Raw genomic sequence first — 23,456 nt, 5'->3', positions numbered from 1 at the left:
AGTAGCGAAAAATTGCTAATCGCAATAACACATTGAGTGAGGTATTGACGTGTGCGTAGTCCTGTTTCTGTGCACGCTAGTCATATGCTGCTTTCTTTCTTCGCGGCCACGAGTACTTCAATGCGGCTCATTGATGTGCATAAAAAACCCGGGACACGAAAACCATCAAGTTCCGTGCAGTCTCCTTTGCTTGCCGTAACGGAACAGTCGCTTCGCAAAAGTTTGACATAGTAGTTCTGCGGAAACCCGCAAGGAGGAGAGAAGTAATGAATAAAGGGAAAATCACCCGTTCGTAGCAATTGCTACAAGGGAAACCCATACGGGTTCCTCGGAAGAAAAGCTTCATAGTTGAAGAAAAATTCGTCCTGGTCCGGGACTCGAACCCGGGACCACCGCCTTTCCGGGGCAGCCGCTCTACCATCTGAGCTAACCAGGCGGCTAGCAGATGGCAGGGCGAAGTCGAATTTGTCGACAACACGAAGCAAAGATATGCAAAGAAAGTATGGGTTTCTCTTGTAGCAAGTGCTACGAACGGGTGGACGTCTGATTTTCCCTTTATTCAGTCGCTTCGCAAACTACGAAGTCGACACGTGAACTTGGAGCGCTTACTGCTTACATTTCTTTCATATACAAATGCAGTTCTGGGTACTGGTTTATCTCCATGCGCTTTCTATCCGCAAAGTAAAACGAGCAGGCTCAAAGTAAAGATGTTGAAACCTCGTAAACAGCAATGTTATGCCGTTATCGGAGGCCCGCAGCGTGGGAAGGCAAGACATATACTATCGCGTAGTTCACGATAGAAAACGAATACCAACCCGAGCAAGATTTCCGGTCACGAAGTCCTTTCTGTTTAAAGCCACCGTGATGATGTAACGTTTCTTAGGTGCTGCAGGAACCTTCTGTGGGCAGCCAGTGCACTCCACACAAGCACAAACTTGCATCTCCGTGAACGTCAATTACAGGGTTCTTGCATGAACAGCTTCCTCATTCGCTGGTTGTTGGTGCAGCCACCGACGTAACAGTGCTGCCTAGGCAATTAACATTTGTACATCGCACTGAAAATATGCAGTATGAACACTTCTAATGCAAACAGCTCATCATAGGCGGCAGGAGCTGCCTAAAAACTCAACATGCAAATACGCAACCGAAGTGAGCCCATTTTCTCCCGTTTTATGCAGTCCCTGCAGCTGTCACCAGACGCGGCTTACACTCGTGCTACGAGGCTACAAAACTTCTGCTATTTAGGCGTATTGCCGCTTCAACTCTAACAAATAAATTTCGCATCCTGTGCACTCCCTGTCGCGTCAGATATATATATCTGTCATGCCTGGTAGCCACCGTGTTCCACCGCAGACCAAGCCCGCATGCTTGCTATCGCTATGATTCGGGCGAAAGGGTAACTAATAAAAGACTGTGCACATTAATGGACTCGCTAATTGTGAATGTGCAAGCAAGCTGCCATTGCGTCTTATATTACACGTGTCAGTTTCATGTTGCGACCAATTTCCGTAAAAGAACTATCAAGCTATTTTTTGTTCAGGTAGAGCCTTACTCAGTGTTCAAAGCTTGTATTGGATTAACCGTGAGGTGGGTTCATCACCTAGAATTCTGCAACTCTTCCTTCACTTCCACTTTCTTTAGACGACTACCTCGTACAGCTCTTGCTGGGAAAAATTCCTACAATGTTCAACCCCTCTCTTAGAGTTGCAATCGGCTTCCTCTGCCATAAGAGTAATATCTTCGACTGCGCAGCCAACGGTTTTACAGAAAACCGTGTGGCTAAGTAAACTCATAATACAGCAATTGTAGGTTTTATCACTCACCGATAAGATGACCAAATTTACGTTTCGGTGCCCGTGCGGAAACATTGTTCACAACATGCTTTAGCCTGGTTTCTTCGAAGTGGTGGGTGGCGAAAGCCCACGCCGACCTCCGACATACAAGTCCTCTTCGAGAGTCGTCGGAAGCCTCGGATGATAACAGCTATCAAAACGTAGAAAGATGCGATAAAAGAAAATTCTGCAGATCAAATGTACGTCTTGGAATCTATGTGAGGCGAAGCTTTCATGACGCGGTTAAAAGAAATTCAACAAGCTTGCCCTTTTTCATTCCTGCATCTTTGGCGTAAATGAAACTGGCGTCCGCCCATGCTTTCTCGCGCACCAGTGCTACGCAACGTGAAAAACGTCGCGATCACCTCAAAGATCCGTAGTTGGCGCTGGCACCATATATACCTGCAATTCTTACCTAATGATGGCACCGTCGGACTGTGGTGCTGTGAAGACGGGATTACATCGAACCATCAGGGATGCAATTTATTTTTTAAGTGCGAGGTATTCGCCAAGACAGCAGCAACACCCAGCAGCTACGGCCGGAAGAGTGCAGGAACTGTTCGCAACGTACGGTTCCTTTAAAACTAACAGGCGATGTGGTAGGGTGACCGAATCGACTCTTCTTTTTTTTTATAAGAAAAAGAAGAAGAACGAAAAGAGAACTGCTTTGCAATAATTGCAATGTGATGCCTTAAAAAGGAGAACTGCTTCAATCAAAGCATGAAATTGTAATTCTTATAACTGCATAAATCAGGGCATACGATACTAAGATTGATCCGTGATTTAGACAATGATTTATTTGACGTGAATATTTGACGCGAGGTGTTTAATTGCAATCATCATAGAGGGTCGTTTGCCAAAACCGCATGTTGCGTTACCTGTAAGCAACAAAATGTACTCAAAACTTGTAATAGTAATATCGCTTAATCTTGTGAACCATAATACCCATGCGTGTTACACTGGGTTATTCGTGGAGGGGAAGGAAGTATTGTACCATGCTTGCGTCGCATGCTCAGATGGTGCTGTTGTCGCGCTCCGAATACGCAGCCAAGTAGGTTTAGCTTCTTGCTTGACATTATGAGAGGCGTAGCTCGGCATTACTTTTGTCGATCTGTGCGGGAGTGGCCGCGTTTGAGAGAGCCCGCCCACTCACAGTAGGTATAATTCATAAAGATTATCGAGAGTTGTAACGCTTATAAGTCTGCATTTTTTTCCAGAAATTTGGTGGCTGCTCTCTTATGGCTCAGTTACTCGGTTAGTTACCCTACAAGCTGCAATATAAGTTTGGCATTTAAGTTTGCGATGCGGAAGAAATTGTAACTTGTGTATTGAGTTACGTAAGCTTTTTTACTCTAGTGCCCAAACTAATATGTATATGTGGGTACTAAGCATGGATATTATAATGAACGGCATGAAAGTACGTATAGAAAAGGCATGTCATTGAATACAGTCAACCGTTTGCAAAAAATTGAGGATATTTCTATCGAAGAAAAACCGAGCCAAAATCACTTCCGGAAAGTGAGCGAATTACCTTATGCAGTTTGGCTACGTTTAATGAACGACGAAAACCCGCCGTATTTGCTTAGTGGCTTTGATGATGCGCCTGCTAAGCACGAGGTCACGGGATCAAATCCCGGCGCCGGATTTTGATGGGGCGGAAATAAAAAAAAAAAGAACACCTGTGTTTTAGATTCAGATACATGTTAAAGAACCACAGGTAGTCAAAATGAATCCGGAGTCCCCCACTACGGCGTGCTTCGTAATGAGATCGTGGTTCTGGCGCGTAAATCTTCATATTTTAATTTCTTCAACGAATTATATTTCATAATTTTCATGCAGCTGCGCATTTATTCTTTTCGTTTTTAAGGTTTGAGTGTAAAGGCTACGACAATTTTTAAGGAGTGACATTTCGTGGTTGAAATTTTCACACACACACACACACACGCACGCACACACACACACACACACACACACACACACACACACACACACACACACACACACACACACACACACACACACACACGCACACGCACACGCACACACGCACACGCACGCACACGCACACACACGCACACACACACGCACACAAACACGCACACACGCACACGCACACACACACACGCACACCCACACGCACACACGCACACACACACACACACGCACACGCACACACACACACGCACGCACACAAACGCACGCACACGTTTCGTTTACCTTTCTCGCGACAAAACATGCTAGCTTGTGTGTCCAAGCATTTCTGCTGCATCCGTGAATAATTAATTAAAATTGTATTCTTGAATCAAAAAGCTTGCACAAAAGAAACAAAATATACATTCATAATATTGCTGCGTTAGGCGAAACCGTCGCGTCAATTACATGTCTATGGAAAATGAGATTCGGAAAGCCAATATTGACAATCATCAATTTTCTTCTTTCAGAGTCCCTCCGGTAAACAAGTTGGTTGTGCGTTTACATGTTACGAAGATGGACAGACGAAGTTTAATTATTTTCCCCCAGGCACAAAGTGTCGGGTAAGATATCTTGCCACTTTGTTAGACAAATACTAGCACACTATGTCGTAGACTGTTTTAAGCATTGACGTATAGTACATACAGTCCCTTCAGAAGTTTGTTTTAGCGTAGCCAGCGCAATAAAGCGCCACCTAAGCGATTTCCTAGAGAACAGCACTATTTCTGTTGCGATTTAACTTCTGTAAGTTGAGAGGAACACGGACGTCCCAACGTCTGTGTCCTCTCTCTTGTCTCGATTGTCGCTCTGCTGTTACATGTGAAATTTCTACCTTGCGCTTGGAACTTATAGCGATAGCTTTTATAATTTATACAATTGAACTCGCGATGTTCCCGGCGCAATGTCGCGCTAGAAACTTAGACTCTGTTTATCCGTTTGAAAGTGAGCCCGAAATGCAGCTCGTACATCAAATAAAACAGTGGTTTCTTTCCGCTGATTTGTCTTGGACCGAAGAGTCAGGGGGATGCGCACCCCGGCCCATGTAGCACAGGCTTTCAATGTTGACTGGAACCTATTTGTTTTTATGCTATGTACATAACAGCTAGATGCTAGGTTAAAGTTTCATGGCTCTTGTTGGTCAATATACTCGCGATGTGTCATATTTAGCAGAGGTTCATGGCGCTTGATCGCTGAGCAGTTTTTTCTTGCATAAATTTATGAAAACAACGAAACCAGTTGCCACTACGTCTGCAGTAAGCAAGTATCCTTGCCTTCTAGCCGGAGTGCAGCACTCATCTTCTTTTCTTCACGTTAATATTATTCAGATGGAAACACCAAAATTGCTTTAACTTGCAGTAAAAACTTGGCGTTTGTACATACTTTGCGGACTGCTTGGTTTTATGCAGTTACCGTGAGCGGTCGTTCCTTCTTAAGCATTGCTAAAACGTTTATGTTCGGGCCTGCTCTTCCGCATAAAAATTCACGGACCGCTTGTCAGCTTGCGAAATTGCTTATATGACGTACCATTCCTAGATTTGCCTGCATTTAAAGTTCCAGCCAGAAGAAACGACAATGTGCTTTTAAAGTGAGGAATACCAACCCATACAATTTAAAATTTCTGCTTGGCTGCTACTATGCCATCCAACCCTATGGAAACCATTTGCCGGAAAATCTGACGAGTAGTGCTTTAAGGAGGGGCAGCAGTACCTTGTAGGCAAAATAAGGCAAATAAATTCTATTGTCGCCGGCAGCATCGTGTTCCCTAGAGGTTGTCACGACTAAAGCCATGAAAACTAAAAAATTCTGCTAAATCGGTAAAATGCATTTGGTGAGCTACCCTCAAAGCGGATTAAGTACCACGCATCTATAGGCAAATTTTTTTTCATTAAGTAACTAGCCTTTATGAATATTGGCACGTGTACCTGTTTATCTTTCTCGGGACCACGTTTCCTCGTCTAACAAATGTTATCGCTTAGGGCAGAACGCACCTGCGTGTATCGGAAGTTTCTGGAATGTTATCGATGGTTCTATCCGCTGTCTGCTGTCACCGAAACTTGTGTAATATGGTTGGATGTATACACGACGCGAATAGTGTAGAACGTTCTGGAAGACACATAGGCACTAAAGATTATTCTGGAACCTTCGATGGCTCAGGTATAAAGCCCGACGCGCTTGCCCCGCAGATCAGATTTCGAAGATAGCCGACTGCGTTCGCCGCTTTCGTTGTACTTTGAGTGTAACTTGCTATTGCGGACTCAGGTTCGTCCAATAAATAGTTAGTTTCGTCGTTCAGAGTTTTGAGACTCTTTTCTTCATCGTCCCTACAAGGTGACATTTGGTGGAGGTGCGTTTGCGTTTATGTACCAGACGCCCCCATAAACCCCACACAACGAAGACAACCCCAGCGTTGACTCGAACCACGGAGCAAGCCGCAGGCTACAAAATCTGCCCCCGGAGCACGGACTTCTACTGAGACGACCGCAAGGACAGCGGCCAAGTCACAACCACAATGGCAGCTCCAGCTTCGCCCTTCGTGCTGCAACAGCCCAGAGAGCTACTGAGATTTCCCGGATCATTGTTTGAAGACCCGGAAAACTTGCTTGAAATGTATGAAAGGGCCGCCACATTTAATAACTAGAACAGCGACAAGCTGGGCCATGTCTTCTTCTCACTGAAAGACGCCACAGGGACGTGGTTCGACAGTCGAGAAATCAACTTAACAAAGTGAAACCTATTTCGCCGCGACTACGTACGGACGATCACGAGCGTCGAGCGCAAAGAGCGAGTGACAGCTCTGCCACGGCGGCCGTATTTCGATGAGGGCGAAATGTTAAAATACCCGTGTACTTAGATTTACGTGCCCGTTAATGAACCGCAGGTGGGCTAAATTTTTGGAGTCCTCCAGTAAGGCGTGCCTCATAATCAGGTCGTGGTTATGGCACATAAAACCCCATTTCTTCAACTGCCCATAGAGACTACCGCCACTTTCACGGAAGACACGACCCGCCGTTTCCGACACGCCGACCCAGAAATGTCTGAGGAGAAAAGAGTGCTCTTACTCATCCTGGGCGTAAAACAAGAATCTTTCGCCGGAGTGATCCGCAACCTCCCGAATAACGTAGCTGAGTTTTTAACAGAGGCCACGACGCTTGAGCAGATGTTAAAAATGCGCATCCACCAATACAGCCGCCAATTGCTTTCGACAAAGAGCGAAATTCAAGCACTAGGCTCAGACGAGCTTCGAGAGATGATTATAACTGTCGTACGCGAAGAACTGCGAAGGATGTTCCCTTTGACGCCGCCTGAAGTAGCATCCGCTGCTGACGTTGTCCGAGAGGAGATTAAGCTGTCACTTGGAGTCCCCGTATCACCGCGGCCTCAGCCGGAAGCGATGACCTATGCCGCCGTCACGCTCCCCCTCCACGCCCGTGCCAGGGCCCAGTAACGCTACAGTTCCGTCGTTCACCGACGCAGCCACCAGATCGCCCTCCCGTCGCCTAGCGCAGCTACACAAGGAAGACAGAGGTGCCGCACGCTGCAGACTACCGCCCGTTCTGCTACCGCTACGGAGAAGCGGGCCACGTCTACCGCCGGTGCCCAAACAGTGACATGGGTCTGCGAAGCTTCGCCGTTATGCGCGGCGTCCACAGCTTGGCGAACGGCCTCGTGATATCGCCGACTACATCGCCGCAAACACAGTGGGGACTCCGACCTTCTTCGCATTCGCCGTCACCATGACGCTACCTGTCGCCGCAGCGCCGATCGTAGAGAAAACCAGCCCATGGCCAGTCTGTAAGCCCATGTCCGGAAAACTAAAAGCAGCAACCGATGAAGGCGCGGTTTCTGTGCATCTAAGTACCGAAGATGCTCCGCCGCCGACGACAACGTTTCAATTTATATCTCGACGACGTAGTAAAGGCGTGGCGCCGTCCCGACGAAGTCTCGAAGCAAGGGATACGCCGACATAAGATGACCTGACGAAGAGACGTACTAGCTGAGAACAGCGCGATGCAGCCGTGATGCGACGCCACAACCCATTTTCAATGCATGACAAAGAACCACTGACCTCGATGTGCTTCTCGACGGCCACAAAGTAATCGCTCTAATAGACACAGGAGCCGACAACTATGTTATCAGTGTACGCTTCACCGCCCTCACTTTCGGACAACTTGAGGACCCCTTATAACGCCGAATGGCGCCTGAACAGCAAGAGTTATAGTGCAGAATTAGACTTACACTGCGACCTTCGTTATCCTTCAAGAGTGCACACGCAACGTTTTTCTCGGCATGGAGTTTCCGAATCAGCATAGCGCAGTCATTGACATAAAGTCAAAGTCGATCAAGCTGTCCACAAACTAAGCGATACCGCCCGAGACAACTTCCAGTCAGCATGTCTTGAGAGTACATAAAAACCAAGTTAGTATCTTGCCTCGCGCAAGAATTCTCATTTCCGTCGGCATCGAAACAACCGCAGACGTAGAAGGCGTCATCGAGGTCGACGAACGTCTACTGCTCGACCGCGAAATTTGCCTCGCAACAGGGATCGTTCGACTGCAAGAAGAAAAAGAGAAAGTTATGCTGACAAACTTCAGCCAGGAGTTCAAGCATATCGGCATGGGCCCGACAATCGCATATATTGAGGACATTGTGGAAACCATCAATGCGTTTATCCTGCCATAATATGCCGCTATACCTTGACGACCATGGTACCAGACTTCGAAATAAATCCATGTATCCCCATGAGTAAGCAGCAACAGCTCAAATGTCTTCTCCGACGGTACAAAGACTGCATTTCGACGGCATCCAGGATTCGACAAATGCCACTTCCAAAGCATCGCATAACAACCGAAGAGTGCGCTCGACCACTCCGCCAGAGCCCTTACCGAGTTTCGACGCGAGAACATGAAGCTTTAACTCAACAAATCGGTGAAATGCTGCGCGACGATATCGTCCAGCCGTCCAAAAGCCCGTGCACTTCTTCGATGACTCAGCTATTAAAGTCGACGCTCTTGCCCCCGAGGTTAGATTTCCACGATCGCCGATTGTGTTCGCCACTATTGGGCTTTGGGTGCAAGCTGCTTTTGGGGGCACAGGTTCGCCTAATTAAAAGTTAGTTTTGCGACTGTTTTAGTCATCGTCGCTACAGCGTGACAATATGTCGTTTGTTAGTTACTGCATTCTTTAAAAAAATCATGATGTTATATTTCTTTAAAAAGTATTTATGAATCGGAGAGCTGGAACTGGAAATGAAGCAAAAATAACATTTTTTAAAAATTATATAGATAGGTAAGGGCACTGCAATACTTTAACAGTGGAGCTGTTTAGGCTTTAGTTCTGCCGTGGAGGGCTACCAGAAGATACAGACCAGCTGTGCGCCGCCTCGCATTGCCTAACAACCACCTGTGAGTGCACCGAGCCACGTAACATCCGCGCATCCGACGCGCGTAGGGCGCAGTCGTGACGTCACAGGCGAGTAAAAGCACGGAACAGCAGGCGCGGCGACACACGTATCGCCTCTTGTACTTCGCGCGTGCTGCTGCCATGGGAACACTGAAGAAAGTCCGGACGCCCAAAGAATAAGTGGATTATCAGGAAGAGCACCGTACTGCCAAGCGAGAAGCGATGCGTTGCCGCAGAGCTAATCTGGAACATCGCGCCCAAGGTGCGGTTGAGAAAAGGCGATGCCGAGTCGAGGAACCCTAGTTTTAAGTCCAAAGAAGGCGAGAGTCGGCGCCTGAACGGTTGACGTCGCCGAGAAAGCGATCCCGGCCTGCGACTGCTCGAAAACGTCCACCGTCAAGCCCGCCAATACAACTTAGCAAAGCCTAGCATAACCTCGCAATACCTAGAAACAACTTACGCATGCTTACCATAACGCCGCAGAACCTAGAAACCACTTAGCCAAACCTACCAAAAACTTAAGAAAACTTAACGCAACCTCACGAAACCTACAAATAATTCAGGCAAGCCATGTGAAAGCTAAGTGATCACAAGCTCCGCCATTGACTCCAACCTTGCACCAAGAGTGCAAGCTACGCACGTTTTTTTCTGATGCACATCAATTAAAACTGAGCGCGAAAGACGTGTCACTGTGGGCGTTGGATTGTGAGCCTACATACCAAGTTATTCACATTGTACTCAACCAAATCAAAAATAACGCTCGACGTGGCTCTTTAGTCGAGCCTCTCACAATCATAGTGTTGAACCAACGCTTCTGTTTGGAATATAAATGATTTTGATGAGGAGCATAGAATGTAAATGTGATACACAAGATTATTTAGTGCAGAATGAATTATATGCAAGAAATCGCACAAGGTAAAAAAAAAAAGGAGACTTGTGGTTTAACGCCGTCCTGGCAAATGTACAGAGTTAACCATAGAGCCCGAATTTATTTCATCAAAGCTGCTGAAAAAAAGGGCACTGGTTGCTTCTTTACCCTGATGAGAAGTTCAGGTGCAATGCCGCTCGCAGACGCTTGAGGACGGCCGAGCCCTTCAGCAGTTTGGTCGTCACAGTGCTGACCAGTCATTACAACACCGGGAGAGACGCCACGAGTCGTCAGGAAAGCATACTGCGTCCGGGTGGAGGCCCCTGCGAACCTGGGTTCAGGAACTCGTCAAGCGCGTGCCTGCGCACGCCAACACCCTTCCTCGAACGGTCCCTGCTTACGTCGTGCTCGGTAGACACTAGGCCTTCGGGGAAGTTTCGATGCGGCTGGGTGGAGGTCTTAAACGCTGGCGTCCTTGTGGCCCAACGAGAGTAAACCTCTGCAACCCAATAAATGCCGTCATCACTGCAATTGATGCTGAAACAGGCGAAAGAGAAAGAGGCTTACGCTCGTTGGGCCGCGAGGAGTCGAGCGTACAAGGCCTTCACCCAGCCACATTGAAGCTTCCTCGATGGCCTGGTGTCTACTGGGCCCGACGTAAGCAGGGATCGTTCGAAGAAGGCTGCTGGGGGGCGGAGGCACGGGCTTGACAGGCTCCTGGACCCAGGCTCGTAGGCGCCTCCGCCCAGACGCATTATGCTTTCCTGACGACCGGTGGCGTCTCTCCCGGTGTTGCGGAAACGGGCGGCAATTCGACGAGACAGCTGATTGGCTCGGCCGTTCTCGAGTGTCTGAGGGTGTCACTGTGCTGCCTACACCGGCCGGACTTCTCATCAGGATAAAGAAACAACCGCCGCACTTTTTCTTTCCACAGTTTTGATGAGATGAACTCGGACACTTTGGTTAACTGTACGTTCTTCCAGGGCGACGTTAAGCCACGAATCTATGTTTTCACCTTGTTTAATTGCTTGCATTCCCTCTGTTTGCACTTTCTTATTGTGATCCCGTTTGTGTCAATCGATGTTAAGATTTTGTAGACTCAATGCCATAACGCTTTTTGCCACTGCTTTGATTTCTCTTTTATAAAGTGTGTTTTCTGCGTGTCTTTAGTTGCAGCTGGCTTCGTTCATTGCTGGAACCGAAGCAACACCTCGGCCTTTTAAATAAGACACGAACCAATTCGTTACAATGCCGCACTCAACCAAATATTACCCTGTCAAATAGGTTCCATTTGCAGTGGCTGGATGCGCTCACACATGGCACGGACTTCTAATACCACTTAGAGAACCTGGGATTCGTCTAGCAGTTTCACCGGTGATATTATGAAGAAAGCTTTATGGCCGGGACACTCTGATCTTCGCAATTTCTTTCAAAGACAGCATATTTTTCATTTACAGCATGCTATCGCGCCAGGAAAATATGTGGATGGTACATGTTTCAAGGAAGAGCCGAGTGGTAAAGTCCATTGCAAGGAAATCCCACCTCCACTGGCTTGCTGAAGATGACGAAGAGAATTACATCAATCGGAAACCACCATTGCAGAGATCTTCTGGGAGTAAACGCCTTGCGTTCTTAACTAGAAGCCTTAATATTAAGACTCTTTTGTTCGAAATAAAGATACAACTTCGTAATGAACTCATGCCTTACTGAGCCCACCCAATCAAGATATTTCGACGAAAATTTCCACAATAATATAAGCTAAATTTATCTATAAATGCATATTTCTTGATTATTCAATACATGCTGATGACACAATATCCATGCAGGAAGGGGAAAAATAAGCAAAATGGAACAATTAACGAAACATGTGAACCCAGAAGTACAAAAATGTAAGTACAATTTCATAAAACCAAGTAATTGCAGTCATCAACGGCGAGAGAAAAAATTAGTATTCAACTATGTTAGTTCGGAGAAAATAGGGGATTCAATCACTGCAATTATTGTGGCGAGTTGCTCTCGTCTTTAGTGGACTTATGTACATTGTATGCTTGAGTGCGAGTTTGTTATTGAGCAGTTGAGAAATAAATTCAAGCCGTAATTATTTCCTAAAGAATTCAAGTAACGGAATTTCAATATGTCTCGTTAGTTCAGTGGCACAGCCGAAAATCGAAAATTTGTTGTACACAAGCCCGACTGGCTGCCTTTGTAATCGTTCAAGGCAATTTGGGCTGCACTAAATGTTGGTGTCGCAGGAAGTACAGGCGGCCTTGATCTTCAGCCGAATTATACGATAATAAGGTAGTAGTTGGACAAATGATAAAGCTTCTTAAATTTTCATTTTAAAAGGGTAGTTTATGAAACTCAAAGGCAGCTGTATTGTTAACTAGAAGGTTGGAGGACAGGGTGCTAGAAAAGGCGACACCTAAATATGTGCAGTTCGTAACTTATTTAGGTAGAGAAGAGCCTCACGTCTAAGTATAAAAGAGCGACGTTTCCTTACGAGAAAAGCGAAGAAAAAGAATTTTTTCTACATTTATGGTCATCCTGCATTGCTTGCACTAATCAAAAATGTTTTACAGGCTGTCATTCAGGCTATTTTGGTCTCTACTACAAGTGATCTCATTAAACAAAGTGCCATCGTCGGCAAATATTCGTATTTTAAGCATTTGGCATGACAACATAGACAATGTCAATGACATACACACTAAACAATAAAAGCCCAGATACAGTGCATTGCGGTACCTGAGATGCGATTACAAGGCAGGCCGTATGCTGCTTGCCCACATCCGCAAACTTTTCGAAATTGGTTAAGTATTCTGAAATCAAATAAATTCTGCAATGCCGCCCTTTCTGGGCCTAAGTATTAGTGTATCGGTAAGGTATCTCACGGAAAGCTTTACTAAATGTAGAAAAAGTTGAATCAATTTGGCTGTTACTCGACTTGCAAGATGCGAAAGTGTGAAGTACTATCGTGAGCAATATGAGCGGGAACACGCGAACGCGTGGCAAATAGCCTCGTAACCGAGTTAGAGCGATACGCGGATGGCGCTGTTGAAAACAGAAGGGAAAGGCCGGCGCTCTTCCGCTGACTGTTGGCACTCCCATCGCGCCTGCGTTTGTCGAAAAGAGCAGCTTACGACATTTCACTGGCAGCCGATAGCCGATAAGACGGTTACGTGCGCAGTTATTTCCAGCGACTCATTTTTTTTCCAATCATGCTTTTTTTTTTTCTCTATAGAGCCCAGGTCCTAAGCGCCCGTTTCTGCGTTTGGCGTAAGGTATTTTCATCTATACCCCCATAGGACTTACTGTATATATTATGGAGCGCATATTGTCACGCTTTCCAAACAGACGGACAAATTCACCAGGGAAGTAGCTCTCAAATGCTTGCGCTTCAAAGCAGTGCTGCTATTGGCCACGCTTCGGTGCACAAAGCTATCGGTAATCGCAATATCGAAGAGCTTTATCAATGTGCACTAACGATGCGAAGTTCTGCACTTTGTATAAAAGACGCATGGTGGGAGTGCCAACAGTTACTAGAACAGCGTCCTCCTTTCCGTTTTGTTTCCGACGGCGGCCGCCGCATATCGCACCATATAGTAGGGTTCAAGGCTATCTGACGCGCGCTCCAGTGTTCCCGCTCATATTGCTCACGATAGTACAGCGGCTATTTGCGTAGCTACGCAGCATTCATTTCTAAAACCATGTTGTAGGTTCGTTAGTATTTTGTTCGGTTCAAGAAACTCGTCCATGCTTTTTGCAATAGTGTGCTCAGTTAGCTTACAGCTGAGTTGAGATTAGTGAGATTCGACGCTAATTTTCCATCGCCCATTTTAAAGATGGGCACCACACGGGTTGTATTCGTCACCCGGCAATTTTGAGCACGAAAGAGAAGCACAAAATATGGCAACCAGGTATCTGGCAAGTGCCACGGCGTATCGTCCTAGGGAAACATTTGGTATTTTATTATGTAAGGAAGTTTGAGTTTTCAGGTTGCGTAGCATAGAGAGCCCTTCTGGATAGCTAATAAAATTCACATATGGATCACCATCAGGAGAAGCAGTACGCATTTGACGTCGCAGCAGAAAAGACGTTGCTAAAGTGTATATTGCATTGTTCAGCGATGCCTCGTCTTTCACTGTAACATCTATCTATCTATCTATCTATCTATCTATCTATCTATCTATCTATCTATCTATCTATCTATCTATCTATCTATCTATCTATCTATCTATCTATCTATCTATCTATCTATCTATCTATCTATCTATCTATCTATCTATCTATCTATCTATCTATCTATCTATCTATCTATCTATCTATCTATCTATCTATCTATCTATCTATCTATCTATCTATCTATCTATCTATCTATCTATCTATCTATCTATCTATCTATCTATCTATCTATCTATCTATCTATCTATCTATCTATCTATCTATCTATCTATCTATCTATCTATCTATCTATCTATCTATCTATCTATCTATCTATCTATCTATCTATCTCAGCGGCTCAAGTTAGATCTGCTCTGGACACTAGGTGTGTGCTCGTAGTCGTAATACCATCGCGGTCGTTCCATTGTCGTCATTCCCGCTTCGTGATCTCGCTGCTGTCATGGCGTCGTCGCCATGCCTTTAGCCGACCCAGGGGTATAAAAGGTATAACAGCTTATGCAATTATGTTTTAGTTGGTGATCATGGCGCCATCGGGGTCGCGGCATCGTCCTCATTACAACTGTGTCATCAGACACTTCTCATACCATCACCGTCACGCCATCATCGCCATACAGTCGTACTGCATTGTTGCCACACTACCAACATGATACGTCGCGGTAATTCTATCGTCATCACTCCAGCTTCGTAACCCGACTCTGGTCTTGCCATCGTCATTTATTTATTTGTACATACTGCAGCGCAATAAGCGCTATAACAGCAGTGAGGTTAACAGAGGGAAATTACACAAATAAATATATGATACGCTGTGCTGGGAACATTCATCTTGAATACAAATAAAAAACTTCGGGGTGAGCATGAGCGAATGTACCCAGATAAGGAATTCCAGTTTTCTATGCAACGTAGGAAAAAGCTGAATTTAAGCATATTAGTGGTGCGCAAAGTAGGGCATCAAGTTCAAGTTGTGATGTCGTCTCGTCGATGACCGTGGCCCGAGGTTAGTATAGTTGTTTTTTAAGTCTGTAGACGGAAGAATTGACGATGCTACACAAGAAATCTAACGATGCTATGCGGTGGCGTGATTAAAGGGAAGGTAAATTCAAGGAATGAAGTGCAGAAAAGGGTGGAAATTTACGATCATAAAGGTGACATGAGTCTTACAGCTTCTTTCTGAATTTCTTCTAGCTTGTTATTCTCGCACTGCTTATAAGGGTTCCTAACGACAGATACGTAGTGAACAACCGGACGGATTAGCGATTTATGTAACCATAGCTTAGTATATTTTAGAGAGTTGGACAGTGTTACGATGTAGGTAACCAGATTTATTAGGGCTTTGTTACAGTTGTCATCAATGTCATTAGACCATGACATGTTACACGTAAAAATAACACCGAGTACTTATACTCAGATACCGTAGACAAGCGCGGTTATTGAAGGAGTAATGAAAAAGAGAAGGAGAACACTTTTTACAGAATGACATAAGGACAGTTTTATCAAAGTTAATGTTCATTCGCCAGGCGTTGGACCAAGTGCAAAACCTAGCAAAGGACATTTGGAGGCGGTAATGATCATTAGAACTGTTAATACCTTCGTATAAAAGACAATCATCGGCATAAACACGAATGTTACAAGAGATGCTAACACGCATGTTATTTAGGTAAATTAAAGAAGCACTAGCCCAAGAACAGGAGCCTTGGGGCACTCCAGATGTCACATCAATAGCAGTAGAGACGGTCGAGCTGTAACGGATAAACTGGCTATGACGTGAGAGAAAGTTTGAAATTCATTTAATTAGTTGATGATTATTTAGTACAGCGTTAAGTTTAGCAATGAATTTAGAATATGGTAATGCATTCAATGCTTTAGAGAAGTCTATAAATATAGCTTCAACATGGTTTCCAACGTTAAGGTTAAGGAAAATGTCATGCGCAAACTCAACCAATTGCGTCATCGTACTAAAACCGCGCCTAAACCAATGCTGTATGTTAGCAGATTATGTGATTCCAGGAAAAGCACTATGTGTTTATGAATGGTATGTTCTAAATGCGTGCCTCATAACCACATCGTGGTTTTGGGCACGCAAAATCCCATAATTTTTTATGTTCTTAGGCTTTGCATGACTCTGATGTTATTGAAATCGGTCTGTAACTCGATAAAGACTGCTTATCACCAGATTTATAAAGAGGAAGCACTTTTGCTAACTTCCATGAGGGAGATGATAAAGACTGGGCAATAGTGGCTGATGATAAAGATTTGTTGTATATGACCGTTAGATATCTTGATGCCACAAGGAATAGCGAATCAAGAATGTATTGTGTATACCGTCTGGACCAGTGAATTTCGTGGTATCCAAGTTTATACGAGTTTAAGAATGTCTTCATCGTTTATGCCAATGTCAGTGATTGCTTCAGAACACGCTATATTGGTGTAGCAGCAGAAGAAGGGTGGCAAACCTTTAGTCTGAAGACATCGACGTCAAGGAACAATAGAGTAAAAGTTGCAGTAGGTCATTGCTGCACAATCTCATACGCGATGTCAGTCGCTCGGGATTTACAGGACATAGATAAGTGTAAGAAGGAAGGAGCACTCATGAAATCCTCCCGCAACGAGACGGGAAACAAGGAAGCACAAAGAAACCTGAGGTAAAAAGTGCGTATCGGCAAATCCAGTCGTAAATGTGATTTTGGTTGTCTTAGGGAAGCAGCCAGCCAACTACGAGCAAGCTTCCGCGCGTGATCAAACAGAGCAGCGGCATCACGTGCACAGTGACTGCTTGAGGACGCACCGGACGGAAGGGAGGTATGCAGCGATAAAGATTGCAAGGGGCCGAACAAAAGGTAAAAGTGGAACTATATAGCACCATCGTGTTGGGAAGAATTTTAGGCGAATGTCACATGTGGTAATACAATGTCCCAATCAAGGTGAACGACCGACGCATAATTTGAAAGCATGTGCACCAGGGTTAGCTTTAGGCGCATGGTGAGCCTGTAGGTCTGGGAGTAGTACAACGTGGTGAGCTTGTAAAAGACCACCTAGATAGCACAAGGCCTGTGCACTCCGATCCATGACGTTATGCTACCGGACGGTGTCGTCAAAATCACCACTGCTTACTCGGGAGCATCCGCATTAGATTCTATGGCAGTCGCGCCAGGTAGCATGACATAATAGATCAGAGTAAAAAGGCCTGGTGCTATCTAGTTGGTGTTGGTCTGTATCGGGTGAAGCAGGATGTGGTGGATGATTAGATTTACCACCACGGTCAATCAATAAATGCCGCACAGCGCTGTGCGCTAACATTATGTGACGAAGAAAAAGTCTACAACATCTGGGGCGCAGCTGGTTGCAAAAGCTGGTATTTATTATTTCGTTGCACGTACCAAAAGAGCAGCGATGACAACCCACATGTTTCCAGATGCAGCTAGTAGAAAACGATCGGGTAAGTCAACGTCCAATACCGAAGAAGAGCTCCGGGAGCACGTATACGGGCCAATAATGCCCTCCACTTAGCATAAGAGATTCTCTTATGGTGATGCTTCTGAGATGGTGTCGGCTGCAGAGTACTTTCGTTGGGGAGTTCCTCACGCCTACACCAATATGTTAGGTCGAAATATTATACTCGGTACGCCGAATATAATATTTATATGCCGTGGTGGCTTAACTTTTAAATACGTTTTGGGGCGAATTCGTCGATGCATTCCATACTTGATCGAAAAGTAAAAGTAAAAACAACTGCATCTGCTTTGAAAAAGCGAAAAGTCGGCCGCTGTGTGCGACATTCTTGAAACGCCTTTACTTTTGGCACACCATTCTCCGTCACTGGGACGTAACCGAGGAGCTGCAGCAGCTAGAATCTGATTCGCGGCACGCGGTTAACAAGAATGAAGCGGCGCACTTACACGCGGGCCCTGGTATCGCGCTGCACGTAAGGTGGAACGGTGAAAAACTATGGGGGCTTCTATGCAAAACGATGACATTGTTTACGCTTCAGCGGGTGCGGGGCGTCGAAAACTCACTGCACAAATGCGTAAAATAGTGGCGATGCCCACAGGGGCGTCTTTGTCAGCAGGCGTTTGGTCTGTTGCGACACGACAGACCCGAGCACATGAGTGTCGTACATTCCCGCTTTTAGCCGCGCGTGGCTTAGCCGTGTCCGAGGAAAAGCGGATGCTTGATGTTGAGGCAATGTCAGGTGCTTGGACGTTTATGGAGTGTGGAGTTTTATGGACCTCAGTGGAGGCAACACACCTCTTTGGTCTTCACGCAGACGCCTTTGGCCTTCACGTCTTTGGCCTTCACGTAGACGGCACCCCTGGACCTTTTCCTGTTCCCCTTTCTAACATTTTCCTATCTCTCTTACTTTTATATCTTTTCTGTCTACTATTCGCCTCGGTTCCGAATTTACAGGTTGCTAGGGTTAACCGTGTGTATCATGTCCAATTTTGGGTATCTATGTTAGGTTATAGCGGCGATGCATAGCTGGAATCTGGAGGTTATCTTCATCTTTTAGCATCACCTCAGTCGGCTGCGTGGTAGGCTGCTACCATCGCTGCCGAACAAAGCTAGACTGCTATGGCAAATGCTCACGCTCTTCCTGATCGTCCTCAGAAAAGGGAGCGCATCGATACAACGTTCGACTTGCTAAGCCTCAGCAAGGACCCATTTCCCAAATTTCATCTCATCTCAACAAGCACCTTGAACCACCAGCCAAATAAATCTCACCTTTCCTTGTGACAAGATGTCTAAAGGAGATCCTTGTACCTAATTACAAAGTGACAAAAATGTTGAGCAGTGGCTTGTTCTTGGAACTGCGCTATGAAAGCCAACATGACAAACTCAGCAGCCTCCTGACATTTGGTGGTATTCCATTACCAATTCTGCAGCACAAATTAATGAACAATGTCCGTGCAGTAGCCTCAGACGATGGACCCATCCCTCGGACTAAGCATTCCATCTGGACTATCCCGAACCGAGACACCTGTTCTCTGCGGACTGTGACTAGGAGTGTCTTTCAAGAATGCATTTGCTTGCCGCATCGGAATGATTGACAGTGCTACCTGTGATAGTTGTGGCAGCGAGGAAACAATCGAACACATCTTCTGTCATTGTCCTCGCTACAGCTCCCAGAGACAGTCACTCGTGATGGCGTTGGCACACCTGGATGACCGGTCGTGTTCCGAGCAGACAATCTAGGAGTGCCAGTTGATGCGACCTTCACACCAGAAGGCAGTGAAGGCGCTACAGAGGTGTCTCCGGTCAAGCGACCTGCTTGAATGACTGTGACACTCCTGCGTTCCTTTGTGTGTGTGTGTGTTTCCAATCGTTTTCCCCTCTCCCACTCCTTTCATATGCGTGCATTTTTTAAGACCGCTCCGTCTCTCTTTACCCCTTTCCCAGTGCAGTGTAGCAAACTGGATATCTACCTTCTGGTTAACCTCCCTGCCTTTCTAATCTCTTTTATCCATCTCTCCCTCATCACTCCGCTGCGCTATGCCGCGGCCTGTGCCGACAGTGCTGGGGATGAGCCCCGCACCGACGCGGCGTAAGAAGATTGCCCCTGTGATCCACCACGGCTGCCATGAACTGGTCGGCGAACCGTATTCGGCGAACGCGACCGAGTGTGGATCGCCGCCGATGGATCCTAGAAGTGCGGCCTCTCTGGCCCGGCGTCTGCCTACCATGTTTGCGGGTGCACGTTGCGCGGGAACGGCGAGACCGTGATGGCCTGCCGCGTCCCCGCGTCGAGCGCGCACCGCCTTTCCCTGACGGCAGTGGGACTGCAGTCCAGCGCCTCCAGGATCCGCCTCCCCGCAGGCTAGGAAGAGAGCCTGACAACCTTAGCTGTCTGGTGCGCCTCGACAACGTCATCGAGGGTGTTGTCGGCCCCCAGCTGCATGTGCTTCTCCGTGCTGGCGACTATGGTGACGCCGAGCACATTTTTCATGCTCTTGCGCATCACCGTTTCGTGCTTTGCCCTTTCGAGTATGTGCCAGCGATGCCCGGCGGCCACGTATGTTATGTGACTCATTAGGAAGGCGTGGTACAATCTAAGGAGGTTGCCCTCCCACAGCCCTCCGCGACTGTTGCAGACCCTAGTGAGGAGCCTGACCATGTCCGTTTTGGTGGCGATACGAGTGATCGTTCATCCGTTACTACCGTTTGCCTCGATCAGCATACAGAGTATGCGGATGACCTGCACCCTGGGAATGACATGCCCGATTGCCATGTGACTTCAGATTTCGGACTTCCCGAGATGGACCTGCCCTTTAAGAATGCGCCCCCTCCTTGTCGGTCGATACAAAAGGAGTTTGGACTTGGACGGGGAGAGCCGGAGCCCCGTGCCTGCCAAGAGTTCCTTCTTGCAGCTCGGAGCCGCCTGTAGCAATTCCTCGACTCTGCCTTCACTGCTGCCGTCGCACCACAACGTGATGTCATCGGCGTAAAGAGTGTGATTAACGCCGTCCACCTCGGGGACACGCGCGGAGAGGCCGCGCATGGTGACGTTGAAGAGAAGCTGCGAGATGACCGTGTCCTGAGGGCTGGCACCCGCCCCCTGCTCGAAGGGATCGGACTTTACTTCGCCCACCTTGATAATGGCGTGCCTGCCCCGAAGGAACGAACTGACGAACCCACGAAACTTGGACCTGAGGCCCATGTCCGAAACGGAATCGACACGGAATGCCTGCGCGAAATGTTGGCGAATGCCTTTTCAAGTTCCAGCGCTAGGATACCCCTGACGTTTCTGGTGCCCCTATCGATGATGTGGTGTGTATTGAGTTTCATGACGTCCGGAGTTGATATGGATGGGCAGAAGCCCACCATGTTGTAGGGGAAAAGTTCGCGTTGCTCAATGTACCTAGGCATCCGGTTGTGAATGGCATGTTCCGCGACCATTCCCACGCACGATGTGAGTGAGATTGGTCGGAGGTTGTTTAGGCTGGGGGTCCCACCTGTCTTAGGAATGAAAACTACCGACACGAGTTTCCACACGCGATTGATCTCGTCCGTTAATGTGGCGATGGCCTCTTTGTCCAGATTGCTAAGTAGCCTTTTCTAAATGCCGTCTGGCCCCGGGACTGATCGGCCGTTGAAGTTAAAAAGGGCTTCCCTGACCTTGGTTTTACACACAGGCGCGTCCAGGTCCTGCCTCTGGACGCATCGGTAGCTTTTGTAATCTACGTCGTCCGAGAGGCCCGAGGGTAGGTATCTGTCGGCTAACGACAGGATAATGTCCTCCACCGTGGAGCTCTCCCATTCGGCTTCGTGCAAATCCTTATCTATAGCTAGTCTCTAGTTTGACTTGGAGTCTGATTCGTCTAGGAGCTGCTTCAGGAGGTTCCACTTGCCTCCCGTGCGCATCTGCCCATCGAGCTAATTACAAATCTCGCCCCACTGTTGCTTACCTGTCGCGCGACAATGTTCCTTAATGGTGCGATTGAGTTCAGCTATCCTCTTACGGAGTCTACGATTGAGCCATTGGCCCTTCCACCTACCCAGGAGAGCAGTCTTCGTCTCGAGGAGATGGGCGAGACGACTGTCCATCCTGCCCACCTTGAGGTCCATGCGGACCGCTTCAGTTGCGACAACCATTCGTTAAGGTGTGTGTGATCCGCCGTTTTTCCCTTACTGATTTTGCGAAAGAGGTCCCAATCCATTACCCTAAATTCGGGGGAAGGCCTGTTCCTCGAAGGAGGTAGCCAGTATGAAGTGATCGCTACCTACGTTCTCGTGCAGGATACTGCACGAGGTCGGCCCCGCCCCCTTTACGAAGGTGAGATCTGGCCTGGTGTCCCTCTTGAAGTGCCAGTTCTGGTGGGGAGGACGGCTTCGTCAAGAGTACGAGAGCCTGATAGGCGGGCGTTTGCCAGAAGTATTTCCCCTTAGCGGTCGACGACGGATAGCCCCACTCGCGCTGCGGGGCGTTGATGTCGCCCGCGATCACTAGCAGGGCGCCCGCCGCCAGCCCTGCGGCCTTCGCCACAAGGGACGCGTAGCGGTGTCTCTGGTCCCTAGGAGAACTGTATATGGTGAGAATAAAGATGCTGGCTTTTAGCCAGGCGTTTGGAACGATTTCGATTAGCGAATGCTCGACCTTGCTGTGGTCCATGCGCATGGAGTGTACGACAAAAGAACATCGCTTGGACACGAGAAAGCAAATGCCTCCTGCCCTCGCCTAAGACAGAATGAGACCTGTATCCTTGCAGCGAAACTGTCTCTGAGATTTTCCTGTAGTAAAAGGACTTATGGTTTACGTTAGCGTGAACGAACAATCTGCTGGAGGACTACCCTTCTCGGCACGAACCCTGCGCAGTTCCACTACCAAAAGAGGAATACGTTATCCTGACCCGCCAGGTTTGGAGCTTTTGCTTGTCTCTTGCATATGGGGAACCGCGTCCGAGTTGGCTATCCGAGACCAGCCCTAGTTTCGAGGGTGTTGGCCCTGCTCGTGAGAGCAGCCACTACTTCTACTAGGTTCGTGACTGAGCCTTGGAGGCTGTGTATGGACTCACTAACTTCCTTCAGCGTTCCTAATCTCGCTTTGGAAATCCTCGAAGTCCCCTTCTCTTCCCCGGGGGCTGCGACGGCCCTCTTTTGGTGAACCGCACCGGCGCCGGCGCCTCAGCGGGGAGCTCCCCGGAGCCGGCGAGGACGAACCCACTCGCGAAAGGACTCCAACTCGGCCCTGAGCTGCCGCAACACAGCTCTGAGCTGCGGGTTCTCCTGCTCTAAGTGGCTTCGCTCGATCGGCCCAGGTGGTCTCCTGAATCTTAACTCTCCGAGCGAGAACACCCCATGAAGCGGGCGCATCCTCTGGATCGGCTGCCGCGGCCGGTCGCCGTGGCACAGCGCCCCCTCGAGGACGCCTTGGGCACGCTCGAATCATGTACTTGGCAGCTGGGCGGGCTGGGCGTCACTTGTGGCGCAGGTGTTTTCTCGGCGCGCTTTCGCCGCCTCCTTCTGCGACGGACGACGTAGGGCACTTGGAAGCGTTGCTTGCAGGCATTGTGCGCCGTGAAATGAGGCCCCCTGCAGAAGGCGCACTTGGACGAGCACTTGTGACCTTTCGCGGGGGACGCGAGTCCGCATCTCCTGCAAATCGCTTTCTCCGTGGCCGGGCACACGTGGGCGTGATGACCCAGCCTCCCGCAGGCATGGCAAACGTCCGTCTGGCGTCTGTAGAGCCTACAGCTAAGCATGCTGGCGCTGCACAT

At 47.7% G+C, this 23,456-nt stretch overlaps 1 protein-coding gene across 1 annotated transcript in view; it reads left to right on the top strand.

Annotated features, from left to right (window-relative positions):
- Positions 1 to 11,766, top strand: part of LOC129386533 (uncharacterized) — a 52,400-nt gene extending 40,634 nt beyond the window's left edge. Inside the window, exons 6-7 of the mRNA XM_055074605.2 lie at positions 4,274 to 4,366; positions 11,529 to 11,766. Coding sequence (XP_054930580.1) covers positions 4,274 to 4,366; positions 11,529 to 11,630 — 195 coding nt within the window. The 3' untranslated portion in view covers positions 11,631 to 11,766. The remainder of the gene's footprint in view (positions 1 to 4,273; positions 4,367 to 11,528) is intronic.
- Positions 11,767 to 23,456: the final 11,690 nt, after the last annotated feature.

This window comes from Dermacentor andersoni, chromosome 4 (genome assembly GCF_023375885.2).
Source record: "Dermacentor andersoni chromosome 4, qqDerAnde1_hic_scaffold, whole genome shotgun sequence".
NCBI lineage: Eukaryota > Metazoa > Arthropoda > Arachnida > Ixodida > Ixodidae > Dermacentor > Dermacentor andersoni.
The sequence above is the reverse complement of the archived record's forward strand: the minus strand, read 5'-3'. Positions and strand labels throughout refer to the sequence as shown.